Here is a 16,151-nt window from a genome sequence, read left to right on the forward strand (position 1 = left end):
TATATTGTTAAATCCACATAGTCACTCTGAACTAAGAGACTTCTGATGCAATGTTCTTTACATCAGAGCTTGAGTTTCAAAATGCCCATCAGGTTTGTACTGTTGTACAGTGTTGTATATACTTTTCCTTATACATACAATGCATTTCTTATAGTTTTCCTATAATTTCCATTTTTAGTGTTATTTCTAGTATTTTATGATCCCATATGATAAATTTATCAATGGAAATTACCTACATATCAGGCAAAATACAATAAATAGTTTAGAAGTAAACCAAATATTGTTCATTATTCAGATATGTATATTATGAAGCTTGGAAAAAGAATTATGCCATCACATGCTCATGTATTTTATTATCACACTGAGAAAATAAAAAGTTATGATTTGAATATATCCATAGCAGAATCCGTCAAATAAAAAATACAGAAAGATATTGCTAGAATAATAAAACTAAAACCATGTTGCTTATTAGCTGCAAATTTGATAAATATATATGTTTATACCACAATACCACAATACCATAGAAATGAAAACTTCTTAATGACCTTGTTAAAGGTCAAAGGGAGTTATTTCTTCCTGTTCTGCAGTTTTGAGGCCACATCTGAAACACTTGTCCAGTTTCTAACTCTTCAGTTGAAAAAAGCATTGCCCAGGTTACCCAGAGAGATTTGTGGAACTTCCACTTTGGAAATACATAGAACTGGAGTAGACAATGCCTAGAGCAGCCTAAACTGATTTTGAATTTGGCCATACTCTGAGTTGTATTGGATACCAAAATATTTAACTTTATGAATAAATTATTTCTATAACGGAATGCTTAAAAAACTAAAACCATTGTAGCTAAAAAAAAAAAAAAAGACATTTAAAAATATAAAAAAGTGTGCTGTTTAACAAAATGTGCAATAGTTTTTCCTTAAATTACTTCCAAATATATGTTTCTCTGGGTTACTACCTGAGAACAGGTTTGAATGAGGCTTCATGCTATGCTAATACTCTTTGGCATTCTCTTAGCCCTCAAGTGTGACAGGACATCTGAAAGAGAACTACAGCCTTTGTAATGAGCTGTTCTTTTGGGATTGGCCATAACAAAAAATTCCTGTTCTGGTTTAAAGAAGGGTTTAGTGAGCTTCAAATAGCTGATATGCAGCACTCACCTTCACGCTAACTGCCTTAGCTTTACCATGTAGGAACAAACAACAATCCATACCAGCTTACTGCACTAATTAAAAAACCCATGATATTCTGTGTCTACACAAAGTTGTGCTTCGTTGAACAAACCATTTGATAGTTTGAGCAGTAATCCCATGTTGCAGTGTTCTGTTTAATGGAGTGTAAGTAGCTTTAGCATGAGCCAGCATGGTGTCATGATGACATGGCCATGCCATCATTAAGTTTCTTTGTTTAGAGGGGGTTGCATGAGCCACTGTTTCTGTTCTGTGATCTCTATTTTCCTGTAGAAAAAAAATAGATTTCTTTCTCTGCCTTTTAATTGTGGTATCTTTTGAGTATTTTGGGATATGTACCCCACAGAGTTAAACAATTTCTGATTAGATTGGTTTAGTATGTTTGATAAAAATTGCATAGGTATCTGATAGGTTATGCCTTAATAGTTACTAATAGAGTTCTGTAACATATGCATGGCTGAGAGACTTTTTCTGTTTTGACAGCCTTAAGAGAGAGTGTTAAAAAAAATAAATGACTAGTAAACAGTAAAAAAAAGTTAAAGAGAGAGACTGGTGACTTCTGTTCAAGGGGTCATTTTTTCAGAAGAGGAATAAGAACTGTGAGGGAGATGCTTAATGGAAAATCTGTATCTCATGGGATGTTACCAGAGAAAATGAGCCATAGCAAAGTAAGCAGTTCTCTGTTGGTTCTCTTTATTGTAACATAGCCTTCAAGCTGGTACTATGAAACAAATTACTGTGGTGCATCCTGTTATTACTAGTGCCTAATAAATTGAGTATTCTGTACCCCTGTTCAGTCACACCAGCACCATCACTATATAGATTTTAGCATCCCTGCTCCAAAGCTCTGCCAAGGGTTTGTCTGATGTAGTCCTGACTTCATCCAAGGATTATGGTAGGGAGTCTAATATGCTAACTGCAAATGAATATTGTGTGTTATTGTTTTCCCTCCCCTGCAACTTATCAGTGGAAGTTCCACCAAGGAATAGTTCCAATTCTTATGCTTCCCTAGCCAGTAAGGGAACTGCAAATGAAATCTAATGCTTGGTAACGGATGTGTTTAGTTGTGGAGAAAGAAAAGACTAGAAGGCATGAAGCATAAGAGTATTGGATTTTAGCTGGATTCTGTGTTTAGTTATTATACAGGTGAATATCTGAAAGTTAATCTGAAATATAATTTTGGCATCAATCATGAACTTGTCAGTATGTTGTTATGGTTCTTATGGATCATCACCATTATGGTATCTGAATTAAATGTAGAAAGCAGCAGTTTATGGAAAGTTAAGTTCCTGTTTTGATAAAAAAATAAAGTCATAGGGTAACCAGAATGCAATCACATTTGCTAATGCTTCTCTCAGCTAAGCCTTACTGCATATTTGCTTCTAGTATATCGGTAGCTAACATGCTGATGCTGATGGACTCAGAACATTCATGCTATAACACTGTGCTATTGTGTTGTTGTTCAGATTTCTGAACAAACTGGGGAGTTCTGAGGTATTTCAAACTGAAATAAAGAAATAGTAGTATTTTATTTAAAGCACTAGCCAGCAGTCTTGGTCTGAATGAAAGAAAGAAGAGGGGAGGGGAAGGGAGGGGAGGAAGAAAGAAAAGAAAAGAAAAGAAGAGAAAAGAAAAGAAAAGAAAAGAAAAGAAAAGAAAAGAAAAGAAGAGAAGAGAAGAGAAGAGAAGAGAAGAGAAGAGAAGAGAAGAGAAGAGAAGAGAAGAGAAGAGAAGAGAAGAGAAGAGAAGAGAAGAGAAGAGAAGAGGAAGAGAAGAGAAGAGAAGAGAAGAGAAGAGAAGAGAAGAGAAGAGAAGAGAAGAGAAGAGAAGAGAAGAGAAGAGAAGAGAAAAGAAAAGAAAAGAAAAATTTTAAACTAGACATAAACTCCAAATTAAATTACTGTGTTATTTATCATTTGATTACTTATTATTGCCAGATATATACCTGAAATACTGCAGTATTCAGAAATTCATTTAATAAAGGATAATGTCAGAAGTAATGGCTCAAGGATTTCACATACAAAAAAAATATTACCAGAAGGGAGCAAATTGTTGTATACCGGTTGTTCCTTAGAACCTACCACGTTACTGCCTCTGGGATCAATGCCTGAAAAAATGCCCATATTTCATTTCCTTGAACTGTAATACAGTCACTCCTGCTGGCATTAACCACTGAAAGCCAACACTTAGGAGCACACCTATAGAACAGCTGCTGCACTGTGAGGAAAATAGGACTGTAGCTTAACTTCTTGTTTGACCTTTGTTCAGTCTAAACTCTCGTTAGCTGCTTATTTACTCCCCTATCAGTGGTACTCACCATCATTTACTCTCAGAATTATCCAAAGTCCTGCACTTTTTTCCCTCAGTAATGTTGAATCCATCTAAAACTAGTGGAAAACCAGAAATTGTACTGCATGGTTTCTGGCTATGCATATTCATGTAGCACTGAATACAATTTTCCATCTAGGCACAGAAATGAAATCACTTCTGTAGTGATTTATATGATTTTTTTTGTTGTTTTCTTTTTTTTTTTTTTTAATATAAGTTCTCTTCTGGGACTACAGCAACAGAAAAATATGATAGAAGAAAATACATTTGGAATGAACTAAAACTGGTGAAGGAAGAGTACTTGATTCATTTTAGAGGAGTTCTGTGATCCTAAAGTTGTATAAATGATAATGTGAAAATCCAGCAGCCTCCTTATTCTTTCCGCTGTTCAATGAGGTGCTCAGTTTGCTTTGGGATTAGAGATGATAAGGAAGGCTTCTCTTTGATAATAGAATAGATGTTTCTTGGATATTAAGATATATGAAAAAATATTATTTGAATCCCCTGAGGCCACGTTAGAAAAAAAAAAAGGAAAATCTTTTTATTATAGCAAGCAGAACCTCATATTAATTGAAGTTTTGGAATATCCTACTAGGAATTTGTTTTCAAGCATTTTGGGTATTGCTGATAAGTTTTGGTATTATATTTATAATCATAATTTGCTAAATTAATCTATCAGAGTTCAGACAAATTTCTAGTTTAATTGTAATAAGAAAGATTCAGGGAATATTGAAATAATGAAAAACTGACATTAAATTTTGAAAGAAACAGTTGCAAAGAAGAGTGTATGATAGATTTTTAATTTTATTTTGTAATAAAAATATTTTCAGGGTTAGGATATTTGGACTTATCGACCACATTGTTAGAATGATAGAAATTATTGATACAAGGTTAGTTTATTTTTAAAAATAAGTTATACACTTTTTAAGCATTACTATACCTTTTATAGCTGCTGTATCTAAACAAAAATTTATTATTAATTGATACACCAAAAGTGGCCTTTAGTGAATTTAGATCCCGATTATTAGCTGTTTTGAAGAAGAAAACCTGAAATGCAGCAAACCTCTTAAAGACCATGTTACAAGAGTTAGGAGTGAGGAAGCAGTTGGGAAAGCATCGGTACCGGCATGAACCACAAAGAGACAGGTAGCTAAATTTGGTACATTCTTGGAGCTGATAGTAGTCTTCTTACTACAATGCAGCTAAGAAGTTACAAATGCATGCATTATTGTGGGCTACCTGGCAGGAAAGGCGAAGTTTTCTACTGAGTTGGTCATGGAAGAAAGCCCTTCAGATTGAAATGCTACATGGCAATCCAAGACGAATAAGAAGTCAGACAACTTTGCATCACTTTGACAAATGCAGTCAATACATGTGTTTATAGGAGCTGGAATGACGGGTAACTATCTGTTACAGGATTTTTCCTTTTCAAGAAACATCAGTCTGTCTACAGCTTAGCTTAAACTTCCTTCCCTTTAATAGCTGGTCTCTTCCAAGCCTTGTTGCAGTGGGTGTACTAGTGACAAATGATCCATTTAATAAACTGATGTCTTTTGAGACTGTAGCTCTTCACTAACATGCTGCCATGTGGTCATATAAAACTAAAATAAGCATAAGGATACTTTTTACAATTGTGTTGTCACATACATTCTATTACCATTTTATTGCATTTAAATCTTAAATTATTTATTAATTGGCTATGAATGAGCTACATCTTCAGCTTTATGTAGAGAAGTACAAGCCATTATGAACTTTGCTTTTGTGACCTAATGAAAGTTTTTGTTATTGTGTATATCATAGTGCTAATTAAATGAGTTCAGAATTAATATCATCCATACTCATCTTTTAATTGGGTGGAATATAAACATCTGTGTTCCTGAGTGTTTCTCTTTAGCAGTTACATTAAAAGTTTATTTGTTGACAGCAATAGAACGATTATATTAAATATAAGTTGAAATGAATGTCTACTTCTATTACGTCCAAAAATTTACAAAATCTCTCCTAACAAGAATGCAGTTACTGCTATATGATAAAAGAAATTGTTGCATAAAGTCATTAAAGGAGTCATGCAGACAAGAGTCGCTAACTGCATACATTAATCTAATGAAAATGGAAAGCAAAAATCTGCTAACTGATTCTTAATCATTTGGGTTGAGGGCTCATAATCAGTGATGTGGCAGATAAAAAGATCACTGATTAAAGGTTTGATCATGGTGGAAACATTATGGAGATGTGTGTGACATGCTGACAATATAAAATAAAATTCACTGAGTGATATTTACTTGCATTTTAGATGATTTTGTCACTTCCCAAATGCTTCTATGAAATTATTCATCAGTCATTAGTTTAAACAATATAGTAAAATAATTTTTAAATGTGATATGGATGTTTGGCGGGTGCATTGTGTAATGAGAGTGTAACTTCCAAGATTTTTTATCCAGTGACTAGAGCAATTTTATCATCTGCAAGTAGTTGGTATTTAGAAAGGAGTGGGACTTGTCTTTCTCTATTTAGTGATAGCATGTGGAATCTTGGTCTTGATGAATTTCTGGCTTAGTATTTGTAGAATCACAGAATGGTTTGTGTTGGAAGGGATGTTAAAGATCATCTAGTTCTAAACCCCCTGCCACGGGCAGGGACACCTTCCACTAGACCTGGTTGATCAAAGCCCTGTCCATCCTGTCATTGAACACTTAATCTTTCTGTGCAGAAGCATATGGCTTGCAACTGCTTATAGAGTAGGTTATACAGTGACTTTAGGTTTATACTGCAGTACCATGGTCAGGACTGTGACTATATAGTGTAAAGAAATTGTACCAAAGAGCTACATTATAAGAGTTTCAAAAGAGGATTTTGAGCGTGGACCGTTGCATAGCTACTCAGGTACCTAAATAACTTGTCTGAAGGTAACAAATTCTTTAGTCTGCAATTATTAGTATTTTGAGGATCAAACTCAGATTGCATTACTTAGGATACATGGTTTATCGTGATTTTAAGGTGCAATGTGTGTCTCTTTTCTCATATTGGCACATAATGTGTTGCATTGATGGGAAATTCCAAGCTTGGTACTCCAGTAACAGGCTTCAGAGTTGCATAGTTGGAAAGGGTAGAAGAAGGCTGAGACATGTTTTGTAAGGATAGTTGAGGACAGTTATTCCCCTGCCCTTATTAGTTTCATTTATTACCAAATATAACAGAGCCAATTTTTATCTTTTGATAAATTCTATGAATGCATATCTCAAACTACTACACTAAAAATGACAGCATAAACCTAATACTAGGAAAAATTTTTTTCAAATAAAGGGTAAGTACTTACAGAAACTCTTAACTGCAGATCGAAAATTAAGTGTTTCCTGAATATAACATGCCATTTATACAAAAGAATGATCTTAAAGCATACTTGAAAGGAATGCAGTTATTTGCCTGAACTTATTAGAGCAAAGACAGCAATGGCAGCCATTTTGATGGAAAACTGAAACTCCCCTGTAAGTAAATGTGAAATAGGGTTTCAGCAATGATAGAAGCTTGATAAATTTGCACTCTACAAAGTGAGCTGCACTGTATAAAGAATGAAATAGAAGTTTATTTAGAATGGATGAGTCATGTCACAGATATACTGCTGGTATTCTGTATACTTTCAAATGGTGTTAATTTCCTTTTTACCAGTTTTAATTTATTGAAATTAATAATAATCTTTGAGGTTACAGTATATTTACACAAACATTTTTCATTAATCATAATAATTGACAAACCTACATTAACTCAAAATGTTGAAAAATCAAGCAATAACTTCAGGATTCCTTTTTTTCCTTTTTTTAAAAATGATTTTTTTCTTTTAGAATTGGGTAGAAAAAGCAGAGAAACAGAAACTATTGTCAGACACCCTTGACCTTTCAGAGCTGTTTCATCCTGACACATTTCTCAATGCCTTACGCCAGGAGACTGCAAGGTGGGGGAAAAATATTTGTGCTATTTGTGCTACTATGCCATTGCTCCCTATGTGTGAAGATGGTTATTTAATTTTCAGGACACAGATGCAGCATGTTATGTCAATTGCTATAATTAATCATCTCATTTGTATTTCTTACCTTGAAGTAAAATAACTGTGAGTTACTTGTATAAATGCTGATTGTTTTTTTTTTTGATTAAAATAAAGATGTATTTTTCTTCAAAGTAAGAGTTAGTATGATATGGTGCGCATTGAAAATACATTGGGTTTAGTTTTTTGTTTAATTTTCTGTTACATGTCCAAGATTTACTGTATATGTGTTTCCTTTGCAGAGTAATGAGCTGTTCAGTGGACAGCCTTAAATTTACAGCTTCATGGAAAGGGCGAATACAGGAAGGCAAACTCCAAGTTAAGGTATTTTACCGGGATGTTTTACTAGAATTTTTAGAATGTTTTGTTAGCATAGTCCAAGTCATCTGTCCATAAACTTTCTGGAAAACTGTATACAGCTGTATACAGCTACAAAAGTGGTTGACAAGCCACAAAAATTAGAAAAAGATGGCAGTAATTAACAATTTAATCTTAGGCCTACAGCCAGCAGCCATGAAGTAACCACTGATTGCTTAGACAGCAAATTCTGGTTTAATTTAGCTTCTTAACATTTCATGTAGAATTGCCACTTTGGCTGAATCCAGATCTCTGTGCACCTTTTTTATACCTAATTTTCTAGACAATTGACAAATAAGTTTTCTACACTATGTGTTCCAACAGGTATGTTGGTCCCATGATAATCCTGCACAGCTCCAAGTTCTGTGTTCAGCATAGAGCAAAGCACTTAAAACTGCATCCTCACAGAAACACGTGACTAACGCAGGGCACTCACCACGTGACTTTTTTCCTCATGTGCAGCTAAAGCAGACAGATTGCTAGACTAGGAAAGCAAGTGGCAGGGTATGTTCTCTAGTCTGATAATGCAGGCAGACAGAAAGCTGTGGGAGATATTTGGGATCTGGGCTGGCCGCTGACGCTGTCTAAAATTATTAATACAGAATGTGTAAGAATTCATATTCCTAAAATCTTAATAGATTGTAAGGCCAGTAAAGATAACTGTAATCATCCAAAGTGACCTTTATACAATACAGTCTTTAGAACTTTGTTGAATTAATTCCTGTGGAACTAGAGAATATTCTTTGTAGAATTATTCAATCTTAGTATTTAAGTAAGAGTAATAGTTGCCTACTTCGTTTAATGAGAAACAGATAGGAGTCTAGAACTTGGACATAAATAAACCAAGGGACTTTTAGGGCAATTCAGTTCCTTGAAATAAACCTGGTATATGACGAACCTTGGAGCCTGCAAATCACATGTTCTGAGGTGACAGATTCATCAAAGAGTTCTACCAATAAGCCAAAACTGAGTTTCACATCTCAGGCCACTCATTCTAGTAGGCTAACTATCAGCTGTAGATTCTAGGAGCCTGAACTTCTTCAAAACCATCCTAATATCTTTGAAATATGTCAGAGGTCGATGTCAAATACCTCAACTCATGCATGAATAATTTTACCTCAGTATTTCCATATATTAAAAATAATCATATTATTTTACGGTTGCAAGATTGAAATAGCTACTTGGAAAATAAAAAATTAGAGGAAAGAGTTTTATGACAGTACTCAAGTTGTTATTAAACTTCTAATTGAAGTTTCTACTATGTGAAAATTTATGTGGTAAATTTTTGGTAACACTAGTTAAAGTATACTGTTAGCAGTCTATGTCATATGTAGGCAAAAAGGTTAATGTATATTCTCTATTGCCTTGCAAGAATGAGTCTTATGTTCCAAGAGGAACCAAAAATAAAAACAGAATTTTGTTTAAGAGCAAATTCTCTGCCACAGGAATAGTACAAGCAGTTAGATGAGTGGTTACTTTTAACAAAACATAAGAATCCTGTCAAGTTTCTTCATTTGGTTTGAATATTATCTTTACCTCTAAGAGCAATATTCGTTTAATCTCTATTAATAAGTATTCACTAGTATTTTCACTGCTTCTTTGAATCTTTGATGAACAGAAAGGCTTTGAAACCCACTGCAATGCTGAATATTTAGATTCCTTACCTTTAGAATCCATCTTCATGCTCAAGGAAAACTGGAGAGAAACTTTCACATTAGTAAGGCTAAATACCACATGCACTGTAACTAGGGCATAAAAATGTCATTGATTCAGAAAAATCGTTCTCTAAAATGTGTCTTGTTTGATAAGGATCCTAAGGATTGCACATTAGGCTTGGTTCATCTCAGCAGTATGAATTTTAAAACTGATAAAGTAAACATTGTATCTGCAGTTTCAAGAATTCAGGCTAACCTTGTGGAATGGGGAGCTATTCTGAGGAGGGACTCAAAAAAAATCAGTCAGCAGAATAGATAAGTCCTTATACACATGCTGTGGAGAGATCACTGGGACCTTGTTTTTATCCCACCTAAATCAGAAATTGTAGTTTACCAGACTCCCCTGCAGGAACCAGACCATAGTATAGGCTATTCTGAGGTTTATCAGTCTCGATTTATGCTAATGGTGCTATTTCACTTCACGTGACTAATTCCACTGAGAGACTTGATTCTTTTCTCACATGATTGGGGGACTCTCTTTTAGGATATGGGAGAGTTGTGCTCAAGTCCTTGAATCACCGAATATTTAATTAGTCTTATAGAACGTCTTTTTTGAAGAATTGAGACACATAGGAATGCAGATGAATTTAAACCTGATATTCACACATACTTTGTATAACTTTCTTATTCACACTGTCAGTTAGGGAGTGATTTGAAGACACATTCTTTGAGACTTTTTTCCTTGCCTTTAGTTTTAAAAGTTTTTGATGGCTTAGAATTTGTTATTATAAGGAAAAGGAGTAAATTACTTTATTATCTGTATGATGAAAATGCTTTCTCAGTCTTGCTGTAATTTTAAAAAATGCATCATGCTTCAGCAGTTCTAGACATGTGACCCTTCTATGCCAAAAAATGCAAATAATATACCCTGTGATCATCTGTAAGTCAGAAGCATGCAGTGGTAGAACTGTCAGTGGTAGAACTATCAGTGTACAAACTACAAAGTAGACAGAAGAACACTCAATCAGGCCAAGAACACATCTTAGTATGTATGAATTATCAAATCAGATGGTAAATTATCAGTGTTAATTCAGGTGATAATTTAGATGTATGATGTGGAGTAGATCTCTTCTAGTAGGATGTGATGTATATTTGATTTAGAATCAATCTGTGTAAAATTACACCTTCTTTAATATCCCTTCAGACTTCTTTAACAAAAGGTACTGAAAATGTATGACTATTGCACGTTTATCACATACTGAAATGCAAATACATCTCTTCTGTTTGCTTTGTGCACTGATTGTGCTGTTGTACAAAAGCAGGTAGTCATTCCTTCTGGCATTCGATTTTCTGTTATTGTAGAAAAGAGGGAAAGGAAGAAACATGACAAGAAATTATTCAGTAGTAAGTACTATGAGCTTGCGTAGAACTTAATATAAATAGTGAAAAATAAAAAATTATTGCAAGTCTCAAATACATAATATCAGTATTAATATTGAAACTATATACTCTTAGCAATTGACAGATATACTATTGCAGGGCATCCTAAGAGGTCTTTTTTTACAGTATGCCCTCATCCTGAAATACCAATAAATTAATGATGGAGGCCTGTAGAGTTAATGAAGTGAAAATATGACTTCCAGAAAACTGATGTAGTTTGCATCATTTCATAGGAAATTATGGCATTAATTGGTAAGGGAAAATTAATTGCAGAAATTTTGAAATTTTGGAAACAGACATGCTTTGGACCATGGTATCAGCACACTTTCTACAAATGTATTTTAAAAAAAACATAGTCTGTAATGTTTAAAAATAACTGTTGTGAACTTGAACTAGTACCAATAGTTGTGAAATGCCAAATTCTTTGTAAGAATTCAAATTTTAAAAATTATGGTCAAGTCTAGCCATTACTCTCAGCTGTGTTGCAAAGATACTATGATTATATTACAGATGCTGTGAAATCCATGTCCTTCATAGTAATTGTAAGTTCTCTACAGTGTTTATAGAGCAGTGAGCACATGGCTCTGGAGTACTCAGCCAGACAGTATCAGAAAGTATATTGTTCTGGTGTTGTTGGGTTTTTTATTTAATGTCTTTTAATATTGCATCAAAGTAAAAATTTTGGTCTTAATCTTAAAAGGAGTTTCTAACATTGGTTGAAGTTTTCCAGGAGACCAAATGATATTATTTTATGTAACTATCATGTCAAAGGAAACACCAATATCAAAAGAAGTAACGTGGAGTAGAAAGAGATTTTTCAGTAGGTGACCCACTTCTATAAAAATTTCTTTTAGAGATATTCAGGATGGCCAGACCTTTGAACACTCCAACACTAAATTTTAAAACCTCTTCATCAGGCCAATCTTCCCTCAATAACTTTGCCAAATTCATTTATTTATCAAATTAAACTTCATAACAAAATTCCCTGCAGAATGCAGGAAGGGTAGAATGAAGAACACAGGAGATGAATCTTTCTGATATTAGTGTGATAGGGATAAGTAAGAGCTTTGAAAGCATTCAATCAGAAGTGTAGTGAGATAAAGTGTAATCTAGGACCTATGCATATAATAAAGTGAGGTCTTAAGTATCAGTGTTAACAACAGAGACCTGTAGGAAGGAGTCTGTGAGAAAGCCTCAGTATAATCATTAGTAAGACTTTCTTCCTTTTGTGCCATTTATGGTATTTTTATTCATAATCTTTCTTCTTGGAAGACAGAAGTGGCACTGGAATGTGTATCGGCTATTGTTAAAGATTACTGACACCCCAAATTCTTTTTTTCTGCATAAAGCCAGCTTTTCCAAAATCTCTCTGAAGAGATTTTGAGTCTGAAAAGAAACAGTGGAAAATATCGAATGTTAACTTTGTATCTTAAAAGCAACATACCTGAAAAGATCACAATAAACTTGGCAGGAGAAGTGAGAATATTGTCACATTTTCATAATGAAGAGCAGACCTTAAGCTTTTGAAAAGAGATTGAAGGAGAAAAAACATTTTTGCAGTTCCAGATAGTAAGTATGAAAAATGTAATTAATTTCACTGAGGGCTTCTTATAATAATTTGTGGAAGTTAAAGAGACAAAAAGTCATACTACTATGAACTTTCCATCTGGGGTTGTTTTGTTTCAGGTTATCCATAGTTTTGAAGGCTTTACTGTAAGTTCTAGTCTTTATGGAGCACAGATTTCTCCAAAGAGTGTTGTTGACTTCTCTGGTCACTGTCCAAGGAGAAACACAGCTTTGTTCTATATATTTTTTAAAAGCCATGTTTCATAACCATTTTTTTCATATTAGAGTATGTACATCTGCATTTCACACATTGTAAGGATGAGTCCCCAGATGAGAGTTAGACAAAAATATAAGTTTAAAGAAGAAAATTCTTGAAGAGTGCAATGCCTGTCTACAATCAAAAGAATAATTAGATATTAAAAATGCAAAATGTAATCTTAGCTAGTACACAGTTAGTAGACAATTGACAAAAAACCCCTAACACCTGGGAGGAAAGTGTTACTTTGCAAGCAGGACAGTAACCCCCATTGTGTTACTGTTTAATTCCAACTTTTCTTATCAAATAATTTTAGAATATTAAAATTACCTAAGAAAATTATTTCCATTATATCTCCTATGATACTGATCTTCATTGTAATATCATTCTTTAATCCATTTTAAAAATCTGGTACACTTTTTAAAATTTCTTGCAAGAGAAAATGTATTTAGGAAATGATATTTTTCTCCATTTTGGTTATGTGGTCACTCATTCAGTTTACAACAGCATTCTATTTCTTATTCCAGCACTGCTTTGTTAATCTTGCATTTGGTGAAAGCTGACCTCAGTATTACAAATTTGGTTCAGGGCTTTAGTATGATAATATAATAGACAGATGATTTTCAGACTGTGGTTTCTGTTAGAGATCTGCTGCAGCTTGAGTTAGCCTGTTAAAGTTCTCACTTCAGCAGGTAAACTGACAAATATTATTATTATTTATACTGGCAAACTACTATTATTTGTACTGGGAAAATAAAATGATCAACAAATATTGAAAATTTTAGTTAGAGGAAATCCAGAATAGATATCACTGTCACTAATTTATGGAAGACTTCAGTGAAGAAAAAAGGGAATGTTTAGTTCAGAGGCTGAAATTACTTACTAATCAAAAGAAAAAGCACTTGAAACATGTTACATATGCATAGTTACTTACAGAAGCATCTGTGATTCTTACTTTTTTGCCAAGCAACAGTTAATCTAAGAAATCTTGAGTTTTGTTAAATAAAATTTTCTCTTGTGTTATTTCACTATATTTTGTTTGCCTCTGCAGAAGCTGTGTAACCACACATTCCATTCTTTGAAAGCTGTGTTCAGACTTCCAAGCAGGAAGCCATGCTTATTTCAGTGATTGTTCTTCTCTTTTCTAGGCATTGTAATGATTGTGTACTTGGCTGTTGCTATCATAATTCCATTAATCTAATGCCAGGCAACTGAAGTTTCATAATTGATTACATTTACAGCTGTTTTTCTCCTGCATTTTAAAGAATGTGAATCCAAATCAGAGGAAGTTCATGCCAAAGTGTGGTCCAGATCTTGCTTTTAAATCATGTTTCCTAGTCTCATGCAGAACATTCCAATAATTAATTTCCTGTTATTTAAAAATTTGGTCACAGTAAAAAGGTTCATCATTTATTAAAGCACAGTGTAATCATTATTGACATTTCAAATCTGTTCTATATGTTTGAATATTTCATATTTCCGCGACAGATCAGTGGCTTACAACTGGAAGGTTGCCGTTTTGATGGGAATCGACTTTCAGAAAATCTGCATGATTCTCCCAGTGTGTCATCTGTTCTCCCTTGTTACATGGCCTGGATTCCACAGGTACTAAATTATTAAAAGCCCTAAACTATCGAGACCCATAATTTGATTTCTTTTCTGTGTAGTAGCTTTTCAGTATGATGTTGCTGACCTGTTTTCCCCTTCATTTCAAAATAAAAAGCCCAGTCTTTACTAGGAAAAGCAGTTACTTATTTTATTTAAAACAGGAACTTATTATAATTTTGTTGATATCCTTTAGCTTCTATTGCTTAGATGAAAGCAAGGACTTTATTTCAGTCATAGATTTTTTTCCTTGTCTCTTAAAATCATTAGCATATTTTCAAAAGTTTATTTAGTAAATGTGTAACTGTGTTTGGGATTTCATTCCTAGAATATATTTTCTTTGCATTTTAAACCTTAAATTAAAATAAAACAGCACTAAAAAGATAATGGTGTGAGCCGTAAGCAAAGAAAGCCTTTCCCCTACTTAAACTAATTTAAAAATATGTCAATGCTTGCAGATTTTAAGATAAAAGTGAAGTAATCCAAACAGTAAAAATTGTTACTGCTTCTGTCCTCCAATTATCATAGCAATCTCCAATAAATAATGCAAAAAGTTACATAGAAAATATTCAAGGATGTGTCTTATGACTGAAAAAGAGCTTACTGTAGAATTCATCTCACCTAAATTTAGGTGTCTCAAAGTTAATTGCCTGGTATGACTTAGTCGCCTTAGCTCCTTCTTTGGTCTCAGTAAATGCTAGGCATCTCAGGAAGCCCATCCCATCCAAAGGTAACTGGGTTAAATCACTGTCTAGGTGTGACTCTAAAGACAGCCTAGCCCCCTAACTCTGGGACAGACAGGTGAGGAGAATCCCACAGACACTTCTAAAAGAATATATATTAAGACTTTCACACCAAAAATCAAGTGAAAAATAGAAAGTGAGAAGTAGGATGAATGCAGTTTTTTTTTCCCACATCCTGTAGACATTAATTCATCAAGCAAATGAATTTATTAACTGTAGTCTATTATTTGGCAATCCACATAATTCAGCAGTTATCTCTTGAGAAAGCTAATTTTGGTTAGAAGACTGTCAAAAAAAATGTTCACTGGGCCAAAGAAGTTGAAATTTCAGTTAGAATTGAGTTTATTAATTGTCATAGATTAGGACAATGATTAGATTTGTCATATATTGTGATAGATATTGTTCAAGGAGTTCCATTGCTATCCCGCTACTGTATCCCAACTTTTCTCTCATTGGTATGTCCTGCAGTGGAAGTATACCATTACATTATAGCATAGCAGCACTGTACTAAGATGTTGAGCTTGAACACCACAGTAAATGCTTACCACCATCTGCACCAATGCTCCCAGCTTGGATGGGATAGAAAACACTGAAAATTTAAAAAAAAAAAAAAAAAGAGGATTGAAAACCAAAACACAAAACCTGTTACAAAGTTGACCAGTGAAAGATTTTTCAGTTCTTCAGTAGTTGATAAGGTTTATTTTGTTTAGATAACTAAATAGATTTGTAATTTACTTGAAAGGTAGTACATGAGATAAATATGGAATTGGCAGGCACCTTAATATATTGGCTCAGGGGTAGATGTAGAAGGGTGGTAATATGCATGGTTTTCCATGGTAACACCAAATGGAAAAATATTGGAAATTAGTATTGTAAGTAACCTTCCCATTGTTCTGAAAAACATTCCTCTTGTCTTAGAAATAAAACAGATTCCTAAGTATTTTTCTGAATAACTCTATATTTAATAAACTTCAAAGA

General features: G+C 33.7%; 1 protein-coding gene across 1 annotated transcript in view; it reads left to right on the forward strand.

Annotated features, from left to right (window-relative positions):
* Positions 1-16,151, forward strand: part of DYNC2H1 (dynein cytoplasmic 2 heavy chain 1) — a 157,511-nt gene that overhangs the window by 137,897 nt on the left and 3,463 nt on the right. Inside the window, exons 86-88 of the mRNA XM_018071346.3 lie at positions 7,352-7,461; positions 7,794-7,875; positions 14,314-14,430. Coding sequence (XP_017926835.2) covers positions 7,352-7,461; positions 7,794-7,875; positions 14,314-14,430 — 309 coding nt within the window. The remainder of the gene's footprint in view (positions 1-7,351; positions 7,462-7,793; positions 7,876-14,313; positions 14,431-16,151) is intronic.

This window comes from Manacus vitellinus, unplaced genomic scaffold (assembly GCF_001715985.3).
Source record: "Manacus vitellinus isolate BGI_N305 unplaced genomic scaffold, ASM171598v3 scaffold_2_pilon, whole genome shotgun sequence".
Taxonomy (NCBI): Eukaryota; Metazoa; Chordata; class Aves; order Passeriformes; family Pipridae; genus Manacus; species Manacus vitellinus.